The sequence below is a fragment of the Budorcas taxicolor genome, chromosome 12, assembly GCF_023091745.1.
Source record: "Budorcas taxicolor isolate Tak-1 chromosome 12, Takin1.1, whole genome shotgun sequence".
NCBI lineage: Eukaryota > Metazoa > Chordata > Mammalia > Artiodactyla > Bovidae > Budorcas > Budorcas taxicolor.
The window spans coordinates 79,103,307-79,116,695 of NC_068921.1; the positions used below are offsets into that span (position 1 = coordinate 79,103,307).

The 13,389-nt window shown below is 41.2% G+C and overlaps 2 protein-coding genes across 13 annotated transcripts in view; one reads left to right on the forward strand and one right to left on the reverse strand.

Moving 5' to 3' along the window:
• The window catches only part of METTL21C (methyltransferase 21C, AARS1 lysine), a 239,337-nt gene that overhangs the window by 199,824 nt on the left and 26,124 nt on the right, over positions 1 to 13,389 (reverse strand). The gene's annotated exons all lie outside the window — the stretch shown is intronic.
• Positions 1 to 13,389, forward strand: part of TPP2 (tripeptidyl peptidase 2) — a 58,245-nt gene that overhangs the window by 34,936 nt on the left and 9,920 nt on the right. For 2 of the 4 annotated variants that reach the window (XM_052650172.1, XM_052650175.1), the window contains 8 exons: positions 1,202 to 1,318; positions 1,558 to 1,658; positions 2,238 to 2,334; positions 3,174 to 3,311; positions 4,635 to 4,879; positions 5,136 to 5,214; positions 7,084 to 7,122; positions 13,021 to 13,172. In XM_052650172.1, coding sequence (XP_052506132.1) covers positions 1,202 to 1,318; positions 1,558 to 1,658; positions 2,238 to 2,334; positions 3,174 to 3,311; positions 4,635 to 4,879; positions 5,136 to 5,214; positions 7,084 to 7,122; positions 13,021 to 13,172 — 968 coding nt within the window. The remainder of the gene's footprint in view (positions 1 to 1,201; positions 1,319 to 1,557; positions 1,659 to 2,237; positions 2,335 to 3,173; positions 3,312 to 4,634; positions 4,880 to 5,135; positions 5,215 to 7,083; positions 7,123 to 13,020; positions 13,173 to 13,389) is intronic. The other 2 variants (XM_052650174.1, XM_052650176.1) reach the window with 1 other exon arrangement.

A 13,389-nucleotide genomic window follows, 5' to 3' on the forward strand; every position in this document is an offset into this window, starting at 1 on the left:
CTCAACGTTCAGAGAACTAAGATCATGGCATCTGGTCCCATCACATCATGGCAAATAGATGGGGAAACAATGGAAACAGTGAGAGACTTTATTTTCTTGGGCTCCAAAATCACTGCAGATGGTGACTGCAGCCATGAAATTAAAAGATGTTTGCTCCTTGGAAAAAAAGCTTTCATCAACCTAGATAGCATATTAAAAAGCAGAAACATAACTTTGCCAACAAAGATTCATCTATTCAAAGCTATGGTTTTTCCATCAGTCATGTATGGATGTGAGAGTCGGACCATAAAGAAAGCTGAGCACCGAAGAATTGATGCTTTTGAACTGTGGTGCTGGAGAAGACTCTTGAGAGTCCCTTGGACTGCAAGGAGATCCAACCAGTCAATCCTAAAGGAAATCAACCCGAACATTCATTGACGAATATTCATTGAAAGGACTGATGCTGAAGCTGAAACTCCCAATACTTTGACCACCTGATGTGAAGAACCGACTCATTGGAAAAGACCCTGATGCTGGGAAAAATTGAGGGCAGGAGGAGAAGGGGACGATAGAGGATGAGATGGTTGGATGGCATCACTGACTCGATGGACGTGAGTTTGAGCCAGCTCAGGGAGTTGGTGATAAACAGAGAAGCCTGGCGTGTTGTAGTCCATGGGGTTGCAAAGAGTTGGACATGACTGAGCGACTGAACTGAGTACGCTGATTACTAGAAAATTTAAAACTCAGTATGCAAGGAACAGCTTTTGTTTCTGATTTTTTTAATAAGAAGGAAGGGAGGGACCATAATTTCATTTGACTTTGGTTGGCAGGCAGCTCTGAGCCCCAGACTACTGCCTGTGACCACTGAAAATGCCTACACAGCTGTCATGCCCCTTCTCTTGCCATTGTTCTTAATGATTTTTCCTTTGGTCCTGTTTTTATTCTGCTTGTTTTCACTGTTAATTTATTATATGTACTTGGAAACCGCCTCAGATCTCTTACGACAAGCAGTTTAGGATTGTGGGTGGGTAACCGTGTATTTAAATACCTGTGTTCCGTCTCCGCAGCTGATTTGGGTAACTCCGTGCGCAGCTAATAACAGGATTCTTCGAGTTTTCTCTCTGTACAAATAGGAGAAGTTTGAGACCATAGAACTGCTTTGAGACATCTGTTTGTATTTTGTGATTCACACATTTAGAGTATGTTTCATTTTTCTCTGCAGGGCGGGAAAGCAATCGAGTTTTGCATTGCTCGCTGGTGGGCAAGTCTCAGCGATGTCAACATTGACTACACTATTTCTTTCCATGGGATCGTATGTACTGCTCCACAGTTAAACATTGTAAGCTCACCTTTCCATCATTTTCAAGGTCAATTATGCAGGTTACTGTGAAATAATGTCAATGGTTGTATTTAAATTTTAATGGGGACATTACCTATGTTCAGGAAATAGCAATAGTCTTTTTTTCATGGGTGCTTATAAACTCTGTATTTGACACATTTATTTGAGGTTTAAGTATTTTAAAATGCAGTTCATTTTCAGTAAGTTGGAGAAACTAATTTGGTAAATATCCTTCGTAGCATGCATCAGAAGGAATCAACCGTTTTGATGTTCAGTCCTCCTTGAAGTATGAAGATCTGGCTCCCTGCATAACTCTGAAGAGCTGGGTCCAAACACTGCGGTATCTTAAATGTTTCAGGGCTACAGTGTTGGGTTTCAGGGGGGCGGTGGGAGGGCCCTCTTCATTCTTTGGAAAGGGTCTTTTTTTTTTTCTTAAGTCACATGAAGGCTGGAGATGAAAATTCACTGCATGACTTTCAGCCTAGAAAACTGGACAGGTCTCTGGGGAGACCTTACGTGACATGCACCGGGAAACCTCGGGGGCCACCTGGCAGGACCCACCCTGTGACGAGGGCAGGACTGTCTGCATTCAGACCTGTCCTTTAGCCCTGTTAAGGATCGTCACCCTAGTGCTGGGATCTGATTACATTAGGACTCTTAGTTGGTAGTTGAAAATGTTTTTATCATGAAAAGGTTGTTACCTTTTTCATGCTGCAAAATTTTAACTTTGTGTGTTGCTGTGGTTTGGTCAATAAAGAATTATGTAAATTAATGATTAAAATGTTATAAAATACACTGGAAAGGACAGTGTCCAGGAATGCTTATTTATCAGTTATTGTGATTTGCCATAGTTTTCGCTGCTTATAGTTTTTTCTCGTTTAAATGAACCTTTGACTCTTATGCAATTGTCTGATTACAGCCCACTGAGTGCAAAAACAAAACCTTTAGGATCAAGAGATGTTTTGCCAAATAATCGTCAACTTTATGAGATGATCCTGACTTACAACTTTCATCAAGTAAGTGTTTGTGTGATCAGGTATACCCTTGCAACAAATTTCTGTGTTTTTATAAATTGTAAAATAAGGGAAGGACAGTGTGTTCAATGGGGGTGTGTGCGTATACATACATATATATGAAATAGAATCAAATAAATAACACTAGCTAATTTAGAATTATTCTTTGGGAAATTATGATATATAATGATGTAAGCACCATTCAGATCTGAAGTCACAAATGCTTACTTAGTGGTGACCTGACCTTTGAGTCTTAGTTCTCGTAATCACTGATCTCTGTCCTCCGATACCTTTCCTCTGGTTCAGTGTCTTGTCGAAGCCAGCTGCCTTCTGACTATGGAGCTGGGCCTCTTTGCTCTCTGCGTTGACGCAGTGAGACCTCAGAATGGCTCCTCGGTTGAATGGGTGGTAAAGGTAGTTGAGACGAGCATAAATGTCAGGTCGAAGTTTATGGAGAATCAGTAAGATTTTAGTAAAACTCTTATTGAAGCATAATACGAGCTACCGCTGGGGAGATGTTTGATACTGGTGGACTGTCTAATTTCAACCTTATAAATATATTTGTTTTATTAAAAACCGATGAGTTAAACGTCCTAAAGAATATATATTGCTTTATAAATGGGTGCAGTTGCCTAGGTTTGTGTCTTTTAAACCTTGTAAAGGAGAAACACGTTTTATCAGTCCCTAAATACTGAGTGTTCTGCATTTTTAAGACTGGTTACCTCAGTAAAATGTTTTTAATACTTTTAGTGTCAGTTTCATTGATAGCAGGATTACAGATCTGTATTAGAAATCGTATAAACCATTTCAAGTAATCATTCTTTTTTTTTTTTTTTTAACAGCCTAAAAGCGGGGAAGTGACCCCCAGCTGCCCGTTGCTCTGTGAGTTATTGTACGAGTCGGAGTTCGACAGTCAGCTCTGGATCATATTTGACCAGAACAAGAGACAGATGGGCTCCGGCGACGCGTATCCTCATCAGGTAGGAAGTGGGCAGTGATCTTTAGAATTCACAGAAGCCGTTTCCTGGGCCAATGAGCCCGGATTCTTGCTCTGGTGACGTCCCTGCTTTGTGATGCCGCGTGGGTGTGTGTTCAGCGTTTGACTCAGGGCCGGCAGCTCCTCTCTCTGCTGCAGCTGCTCAGCCGCATCTTTGGGCTCCATCTGGCTTTGGGTCAAGAGGATCCCAGAAGGACACTCACGGACACCGGCTGGCAGAGCCTTTTGTTCTTCTCCTTCCTACCCCATGCTCACTGCCATCTGAATGCTGAGAGCAAACCATCAGGATACGTGAGCACCGAAAAGTGGTCCCAGGTCTGAACTGGATCGAGAGCACGATGACAGGGCCAGGTGTCTTCAGGTTATTAGAACTCTGAGGTGCATTCCTTCTCGGTGGGCTGAGTACTGATCACTGACTGTCCGCCAGGGGCTGTGCCTGGCACTGTCGTTTGGAAGGGAAACAGTCTCTTAATCCTAGGATTTATAGAAATTTTATCCTGACTGAAACATTATGACCGAGAAATTACATATTTCCTATAACATTAATAATTCAATGCAAAATAGTAAAAATAGCCTATGCAGGGTTTTCAGTCATTTAAGGAATGGTTTCCATTTTCATCAAAGCGAGGCCAGGCACGTGTCCCTAGTGCAGATGGGTTATTATTGCAGCCGTTCCTGTGGTTGCTTTAGTCTCAGAAGAACCTGTTGCTACAGAGAGGACAGTGTTCCATCCTCTTGAGCAGCTTGCTTGGATGGAGCATAGTACTGAGTAGATTCATATTCCTTCATGTCCACGGACTCCCATCTCTGCTGTCTGCAGTAAGCCAGGTGGCGTGTTGGATGTAATCTAAAGGTTACCAGTCGTGTGTATGATAACACGCATGTATGTCTGTCTTAGATATTACACAGCACCTCAGTTTTGCTCATTCTTGTGTTCTATACGTGCCTGTGAAGACCCACGAACAGGGAGGTCATTGCCCTTGTGAGTGGAGACAGTCAGCTGAGAGCGTAGGAGTAGCCTGTTGTTGTGGGAGGTCCAGGGCTCCACAGCCAGAGCTGCCTTCAGCTCCTCGATTCTCTACTCTGCACGTGACCTTGGACAGGTCACGTGATGACTCTGACCCTCACCCTTGCTCACCCGCTCAGCTGGGATGTTGTGCGTGTGTAAATGTATGCATCGTAACTTGCCCTGTACGTCACACACTGAGCGCTGTGTAAGGGGGCATTCCTACTGTCTCTCCCCTTAGGTTGTGACTTTCGTTCATGTGGCTCAACTTCACTTTTCCCAAATACTTCTCTTTTTCAGTATTCCTTGAAGCTGGAGAAAGGAGATTACACAATTCGACTGCAGATCCGTCACGAGCAAATCAGTGATCTGGAACGTCTGAAAGATCTTCCATTCATTGTTTCTCATAGGTTGTCTAATACCTTGAGCTTAGATATTCATGAGAATCATAGCCTTGCACTTCTAGGAAAGAAGAAATCAAGTAACTTGACGTTACCCCCCAAATACAACCAGCCGTTCTTTGTCACTTCCTTACCTGATGACAAGTAAGTGGTAACAGGACTTCTTTCAGTGTCTGTCTTATTCTGTGTGGTCTTTTAAGCGCTAGTTTATTGCATGAGGCTACACTTACACTGTGTTGTCACTGACCTTTATAGACTAAGTTATTTCTCCCTTTGGCTTTTGAAATCTTAGCTAAGGGAATCGTTTCAGAATGCAGTTGTTGTGATGTTTTCCCCCCTAATTATCCTTGTGAAACTTTCTCTTCTGTTCCTTTTCTCCTCTTTTGAATCTTCTGATTAGAATACCTAAAGGGGCCGGACCTGGGTGCTACCTCGCAGGATCCTTAACGTTGTCAAAGACTGAACTTGGAAAGAAAGCTGTAAGTAGTTTCTTTTTGTTTTTTGTTTTTTTTTCTTTTTACATTGAAATTGCCTGTTCTAAAGTTTCCTTTTCTTTAAAAATGGAAATTAATTCCACATTGCAGTAAAAGAGAAGATCTCTCTGGAAAATGAAATTTAATAGTTTTTTTCCCAAGTTAATAGTAAAGGTTAATTAATGTTTGGTTGTATTTTTATATATTTAGTATTCTCTTTTTCCAAAGTCTAAGTTCTTAGGCCTTGAACCTGTCCTGTCTTAGCTTGGTTACTGTACTTGAACTTCCTGTGAAATACATAGATCCAGATCAAACTTGTCTTAAGTGAATGGGATGTTTAAAATTAGAGAATTTATAGAGTTTTAAGAATGTAATATTGTGGATACACAGAAAAAAATCAGATCTTCTTGGGTGACTCCTAAAAACCAGTCAGCACGATTCTTGCTAATAAGCAATAATTTTTACTTGTACAGATCTTTCTCTTATTGGAATTTTGTGTAATTTTGTGCAAGATACTTCTTTTGGTGTTGTAGTTTCAAAATTGTGCTTCTTGTTAAAAACATATCTGGTTGTTATGTTTTAGAGGTAAATGTTGGATTTGATGGTATCTGTTTTGGTTTCCATCTGTTTTCATTAGAGATTTATTGTGAGAACAGTGTTTATATAGGTATATCTCCCTTTTTCATAAAGTCATTTCATCTCCACTCCAATAAAAGTTGTCGTTCTTACAATTTTATATTTCTCTTTAGCTTTAGTTCTTACAAAGTAAATCTACCACTTAATTCTGGAATTTATGAGTGCTGTTATAAAAATGAATAGATCTCAAACATCTTAACAAGTACGTTCATTCATTTCTTAACCACTGTTGAACCAAAGATGGCTTATTTGCTGACAGAGAAGTGTCATCAGTTATGACTTTTGTCCTTAGAAGTCGTTTTCCCTAACATTTCTTGAGTCTTATTTCAGTTCATACTATTTACTTACGTGTACTTTAGTATAAGTTACAAACATTTCAGTTTAATGTGAAGTGAATCAGTAGTTACTGGAATTCATAGATGCACTGATTTTGAGAAGTCCTGGTAGCCTTTTTTAGGTAGATGTCATTTTCCGGTAAGGGAAACGTTGCTGCCTCTGCTCTGGGGCTTCACCAGCGAGGCTTCTCATTCAGACAGCTCTTCTGAAGCATCCACTGCCTGTGATGAGTAAGGAAGAAGAGTATTGTGATCATGGAAGTTCGCTTTTAGCCACTCAGAGCTCTGCTTGCTGGCTGTATTCTTTAAGAGGTCATAGTGAAATTAAATTATAAACAGATGGGATTGACTATAGTTATTACTTACCAGGATAGATTTTCTTGAGGGAACCTAAAGCCATAGAGTTAATTGTCATTTGCAGCACATGGTTTATTTCATCTGACCTCAGCCTGGGGCTGCGTTTCTTACGCTTTGGGCAGTGGTGAAGGTAACTGTGGTCTGTGTGGCTCCTCCCTGACGCTCCCAGTGACCTCAAATGATGCTGTTCTAGCACCTGGACGTGTGTGCTTGCTGTGATGTCCTTGAAAATCCGGCTCTGAACCGTCAGCTAACTTTTAACATCTTCAAACCTGTTCTGACAACTGATGGGATTTTGCTCTAGAAATCGTTGAAATACATTGACCCTTAGGAATAACATATTTAAGTGCACTTTTATCCCCCCCCCCAAAAAAACAATTCAAGTGGTGGGATTGCTTTCTTTAAAAGCCTGCCATTTTGGTGACCCTTCTAAGTTGCGTGGCACATCCAGGTAGAGCGGAAGCTGGAAGAGGATTAGACAGAGGTGGTATCACCATCCTGCGTAGATTTTGCATGTTTTCTTACAGAATGTCCTTCTAACTCCCAGGGGCAGTCTGCAGCAAAACGACAAGGAAAATTTAAAAAGGTACTGATTGTCAGTTCTTTAAAAAGATGTCTTAAAGCCTTATTTGCATATTAGTTAAACTTCTTTTTCTGTCACTATTATCTTTTTTAAGAAAATCTCTCCCTTAGTTTCCTTTCTTTAAGTTCTGCAGTACAATGCTTTCAGCTTATCAGTGTTGACATACTGCTCTCTGAAATTTTCTTTCCTGCAATAAATTTCTTGAAGACCCCTGGTTTATTTGTGTATAGAGAAAATTCTAATACTATTCATTTCGTACTCTACGTATGACCAAGGAATAATGCTTGAACTTTTGAATTTCTAAAATCATATATAGAGAGGAATGTGTTGTTTTTTTTCTTTTAGCTATATATGACAAAGTTATTTTTAAAGTCTAAAGACATTGCTTAAGTGGGATGATTTGATTAATAAAATATTAAAATATTTAGAGTGAAGTTTATTTCCTGCCCTTGCGTCTTCTTAGTTCTAGAAAGGCAGAGACAAAAAGAGCAGTGGACATAGCAGGAACAGAAGTTAAGAACTGATGGCCCCAAATTAAAACTTACACTGAGCACAAGCAGAGCTTAAGACCCTAACTAGTAAGTTGTCTGATCCGCTCCCCTGCTGCTTTTTAAGACAGTCTCTGACTGGCTGCTGGAGCAAAATTTAACTTGAAAAACTTCTTCAAGTCTACTTTAGAGAAGAGGTTACATGTTCAGTAAGCTCTTTGGTGAGGACCTGCTGACATCATGCTTTGTTGTAGAGATGTATGGCTCACGCAGTAAGTACTGCAGGGTGAGAGTTAGTGTTTTGAGATAGAAACAAAAGATAACGCTGTTTCTAGTGATCTAGAAAATTCATAGTGATCTGAAAATGGGGATCACCATTTTATAAAAGATCAACTGTCTTTACTAAAATAACTTCTGAAATTCTGTATTACTTTGTAACGGTAAAGACTTTGTTCAAACAAAATGCACCACTGGGGGATAAAGGAACATTGTCTTCTCTGAAGACCACACTCCTCAGCTGAGCATCTTGACCCATTTGAAGGCCATGCAGATTCATCCAGTGGAACTTAACTAGCATTAAAACAAAAACAGAATGAAACAAAATGTCAGTTCATCAGACTCAAAAAACTGTAATTTCATTTTGTGTGTAGCTGATCTTTGATTCATTTTGAAAACAGCCTGAAAGCCACTGCTTCAGAGAATGAGGGCAGGCATTCTGGCCTGCTCAAAAGACGGTGCACGTCTCAAAGGCAGAGCGGATGTTTCCTTCCTGTTGTGTAGTCTGGTTGGTCTTTTGGGAGTTTTGAGGAATTTTGTTAGTATTAGACTACTTGAAATAAGAAACTGTCATATGAATAAAAGCCTTATTCCTGTGGTTAGGAGGCTTCTAGAGCGGATAGTTGGAGTCACCGCCTCCGTTTCTCCCGTCTTCAGTGCAAGTGCGTGGGACACTCCTACTTTAGAAAGGATCATTTTTATAGTTTTCTAATTGCATTATGATGATAAAATTATATACATTGCATAATTATGTATTTATTATAAATTTATATAGGTTATAATTTTATATTATATATTTTAATTTGTATATTTTATATAAATGTATAATTTATATTTTAATTATATAATTATACATTATAAATTTTTATATATGTATAATTTATCACCTGAACAAAATACCAACTTTTTGTGCATAATCTTCAATAGATTTGTCCTCTGGGTCTCAGTGACTTTTGATTTTAAAATGTATGCTTCCCATTTGTACGTTCATTGTAATGTGAAAGAATATAGTTAACATCATAAATAGCACTCTAATATGATATTAATTTTTAAAATAGCTATTTTACTTTGTGTGAAGATATTAAAATTTTGAATTTATATTTTTTTAAATAATTTAAGATATAAAGGTATTATGTTTTGAACCAGAATTTAAATGCTGGTGTGTTTTATTTTCCAAAGAATAGTTACTGGTTTGGCAGATAGGTTTGATTTTTCTGTCGATCAATTCAAAGACTACTGAAATTCCTTGTGAATAGCTGGAGTGATTTTTTTGTTTAAAAACACGCTTACTATTAAGTGTCTGCTGTAGAGAACTTATAGCATTTCTGCTCTGAATAGTCTTATTTGACTGTCTTTTTAAGTCATTATCAAGATTGCTTTTGATTTAATGGTATAAAATCATTTCTGTTAAATTGACCCTATACTAAGCCCTTTAGAAGTTGAGTTGTGAAAATATGTAAAAGAACAGATGACCATGATAAAATAAAAAATGACTTCTTTTTTTTGGTTGGGGATTAAAACTGCCATGTCCATAATTTTTAATAATAAAAAGTAGTGCTTGTCTTGAACTTTTGTTTTGGGACAATATTAACATTTATAATTAGTAATTTGTTATATATTTAATGTATATAATGCTGATTACATAATCAAGATCCTTCATCATCAACTTGCCCCGTCTCTTGCATTTTCAGTGTAGTTTACAGTTGCTATTATATATGGTTTCTCTCTATCTGTATATAGATCTTTGTTAGAGTTCATTGTTAATCACCAGTTCAGTTTAATGGATTGTTTATTTTATTCAACTGTTTTCTCTCTTTACTAAAACATCTTAGCCAATGCCTTACCTATGAGCCTCGGAGGAGGCATTGCCTGACAACAGACAGGCTTCCCCTCCTGAGTTTGTCCTTCTCCCTGCTTGGGCGAGGAGGCAGGGTCCCCAGGGGGACGGAAATTAGGTCAGAGGGAGTGCTGGTTGCCCCCCGCCCCGGGCAAGTCCAACACCACACAGGCGCGTGACTCCAAGGGAGTCGGGCTCTGGTAACAGAGTAGAGGTTGGAGTCACTTCCACCTCGAAGTGTTAGTTGTGCGGCCTCTGCTAAACAGATGACACAAAGTGTCTGTCCCTGTAAGAACTTTGTGATGAATCATCGACTCCAGGGTGCCAGCACTTTTGACTTGGCTCCAGCACAGGCCAGCTCCCACCCAGGACAGTGAACCTGGAGGGGCGAGCAGGGTGGTGGCAGGGACCCTTTCCTCTCCCTGGGCTCACATGTCTCTGGAGCCCTTTGCCCACGGGCTCTGGCCCCCTGACTTCAGAGGTTGCGTGGTGCCAAAATGGCCAAGAGTGGATTTCTCTGGTTCCTCCCCATCCGTGGGTTTCTGCGCTTTAAGTGAGTCTTCCTGAAACAGCAGTTATTATTTTATTAGCACTACTACACAGTAGCTCCCACACTTCCTATTACAGCACCCCCAGACAAAGTTTAATTGTGGAAGCTGTCAGAATGGACATATTTTATGTAGCATTCACACCTCAAAATCCTGTTTTAGGAAAGAGGAAGCCAGTACTGTTTCGTGGCTCAGCCTGTGCAGTTTTTTCCCTGAAATTATGTGATTGGGGCCTTAAAAATGTCAGCAGTGCCATTTGTTCCAATTGTAGCACCTCCGTTAATGAAAACACACACAAGATTTTAGCTAAGCACCACTTTTACTATAAACCCGAAGATAGAATTTTAGAAGTTGTCTTAATAATGATGTAATTAGGGCCACCTAGTTATTGGGTCAAAAACAGACCTAGCAAGTGTAACATGGGATGTTATTGCCCAGACACCGCGTTAAATTTTCTCAAGTGTAGATGTACACGCTGATGAAATAGACGCAGATCAAGGTAGTTACACGAGCTCTCGTCAAAGCAGAACTTCTCAGAACCGTCTCTACCTGTTTACTTCCCCTTCTCTCCTTGACTCCCTCTCACTGGGTCTTTACTGCCCAACCCTGTCGGGAGCCACGTTAGGCATTACTGACAAAATGGAGGCACGGCCCCAACCCCCTCTCCTCATCCCGCAGGGACGGTCCCGGGATGAAGGAGTTAGGTCTTGTGATTCTGACTTGTTCTTTCCTTTCTTCAGTTGAGTTGGCTGGAAAGAATGTTAAGGTGCTTAATTGTTTTTGAGAAAAGCATGAGAAAGCACAAAGCCTTCTGCAGTTGTGCCTAGAAAATAATCTATAAAGTAACCATTGACATTTGTTCAAGGATCTTTACAAAGAATGTTCCAGGATGAGCACGTAGGCCACAGCTTGAGGCCATGGGAAGGATTGTTATCTGAGACCTGTTTGTGAGGGGAATGTTTATGGCAAAGGAAGTTTGCTGAGCCTAGGGTTTAGAAATAATTAAGAATAGCTAGACGCCTTTTTAGGAGATAGTGAGCTTAGGATACTAGGGGCAAGCAGGGTTTAGAAAGATAAGGAATAAGCTGAGGGATGTGGTACGCAGCCCAGACAGAAGCATGGGTTACAGTGCAACTCTAGTTGAAGGGCAGCAATGATTTATGGAGACAGTTAATCTGGGTGAGGGGGAGCTGAAGATGTGAAACCTCTGACCTAATGCTTTTGTCAAAGTATAAAAGACCTGATGCCTGAAATAAACATGCAGTCCTGCACCTTGAGTCAGAGGCTGCATCATTCTCTGCCGGCACCGCTCATCCCTTCAGGCTTTTTCCCTGGCTGCTGGAGCTGGACTCCGGCACCACCCCCCGCCCACCTCCCCTGCAGCCCTTCGCCGGTCAGTGCCCATGGCCACTGTGCAGCCAGGTTGACAGTTCCCTCTCCCGTCTGATGCCACCTCTCAGCTGTCCCCAGCCAGCCCCTCTCGGTCTCACACCAGCTTTGCCCAGGGTCTTCCGTGGCCTCAGACTGTCCCCCCGCGATGGAGTGCTGTGGCCCACGCCAGGGCTGACCCTCTTCCCTCTCTCCACCCCTGCTGGTCTCGACCAGCCCCTTGTCTTAAGCACCCCAGCAGACACCATTGGCCCTGCACTCACGGGGCATCCCTGGTCCGTTCATTTCTTCTCTCAGCCATTCTTCCTTTCTAAGCCATGTCAGGAGACCCGGGCTTCTTGCCGACTTGTTCCGCTCTCTCTCCACTTTTGCCCTCGGTCATCCAGTCTCCAAATATCATATCAGAGAGTTCTTAAGCGCCAGCCAGAATGGTTCATCCATCCAGGATCCAGCGTTAGCCAAGAGCACAGATCTTTGATCACGCCACTGCCTTGCGCTCGGAATAACCCCCGTCCTCTAACCGCGTCCTGTCAGCTCGGCTTCCTCCCTGTGCCACCGCCCGAGTCTCAGCAGCTCGCCCTGCGCTTGCCGCCCCCCGCTGAAGTTTCTGCCCATGCTCGTCTTGTCCCTGCCGGTGCTCCTTCCCCGCCTCGCTTCGGTTCTTTAGGTTCATTGCAGTTCTCTCATTTAGGCCACTGAGGCTCCATGAGCTCAGACCTCACCTCCTTAGACTGTCTCTGTTAACAACTTTGTCTCCACGGGTTCCCCACCAGCCCCCCTTACCCACCTGTCACACTGTGCCCTCACCCCGGTCTGTTCTGTTGATACTCTGTGTCGTTACTCAAGTTGTTTATTTACTTACCCGTTTGTTGGCTGTCTTCCTGCAGCGCTAAAAGGCCCTTGTCTGCTTTGTTTTAGAGCAATTACCTTGCACGTCATGGGGTCTCAGCAAGTTCTAAGGATCGAATAAAAAAAGAAATTTCTCTTTAAATTTACTTAGAAAAGAGGATCTTTCCTTTTTTCAATTCTAATTTATTTCCCTCCTCAGAAATGTGGTCGCTCAGTACTTTTTTTGTATTTAGTCTTTGACGGAAAACCAAGAATACCAAATAGACGTACATGGGGAAAGATTTGTCCTTATTTCCTTTGTTTTAAAGGAGATAGTAGAAGCATCATCTCTCTAAAGTTTGGGAGGAAATGACTTTGATCACAGATTGGAACTTGAGATGCATTGTGGCCCTTAGAATCCGAAGTGCAATGTAGTACCGCTCAGGTGCAGCCCATGTTAATGTGCTATTCACCTAGTGACGATTTCTAAGTAAGCAAAAGAGTTACACGCGTTAATTTAGGACTCTTTCCACAGGATGTAATCCCTGTTCATTACTACCTGATATCTCCACCAACAAAGACTAAGAACGGCAGCAAGGATAAGGAAAAAGACTCGGAAAAAGAGAAAGATTTAAAAGAAGAGTTTACCGAAGCATTACGAGATCTTAAAATTCAGTGGATGACAAAGTAAGTTCTAAATGGCTTTGAATCCTCCAAGTGTTTACTTTTCTTTTCCCAGCTGCAACAGCCCTTATGTATATATGTATATATGCAAAGACTGTGTTGAGAAATGTCAACAGTGAATAGGATTGCAGGTGCTTTTAAATTTTTCCTGTAATTCCATTAATTTTTTAATTTCCTTTTGTAATGAGAGTTTTTATTTTAATCCTATCCTCATTTGCTC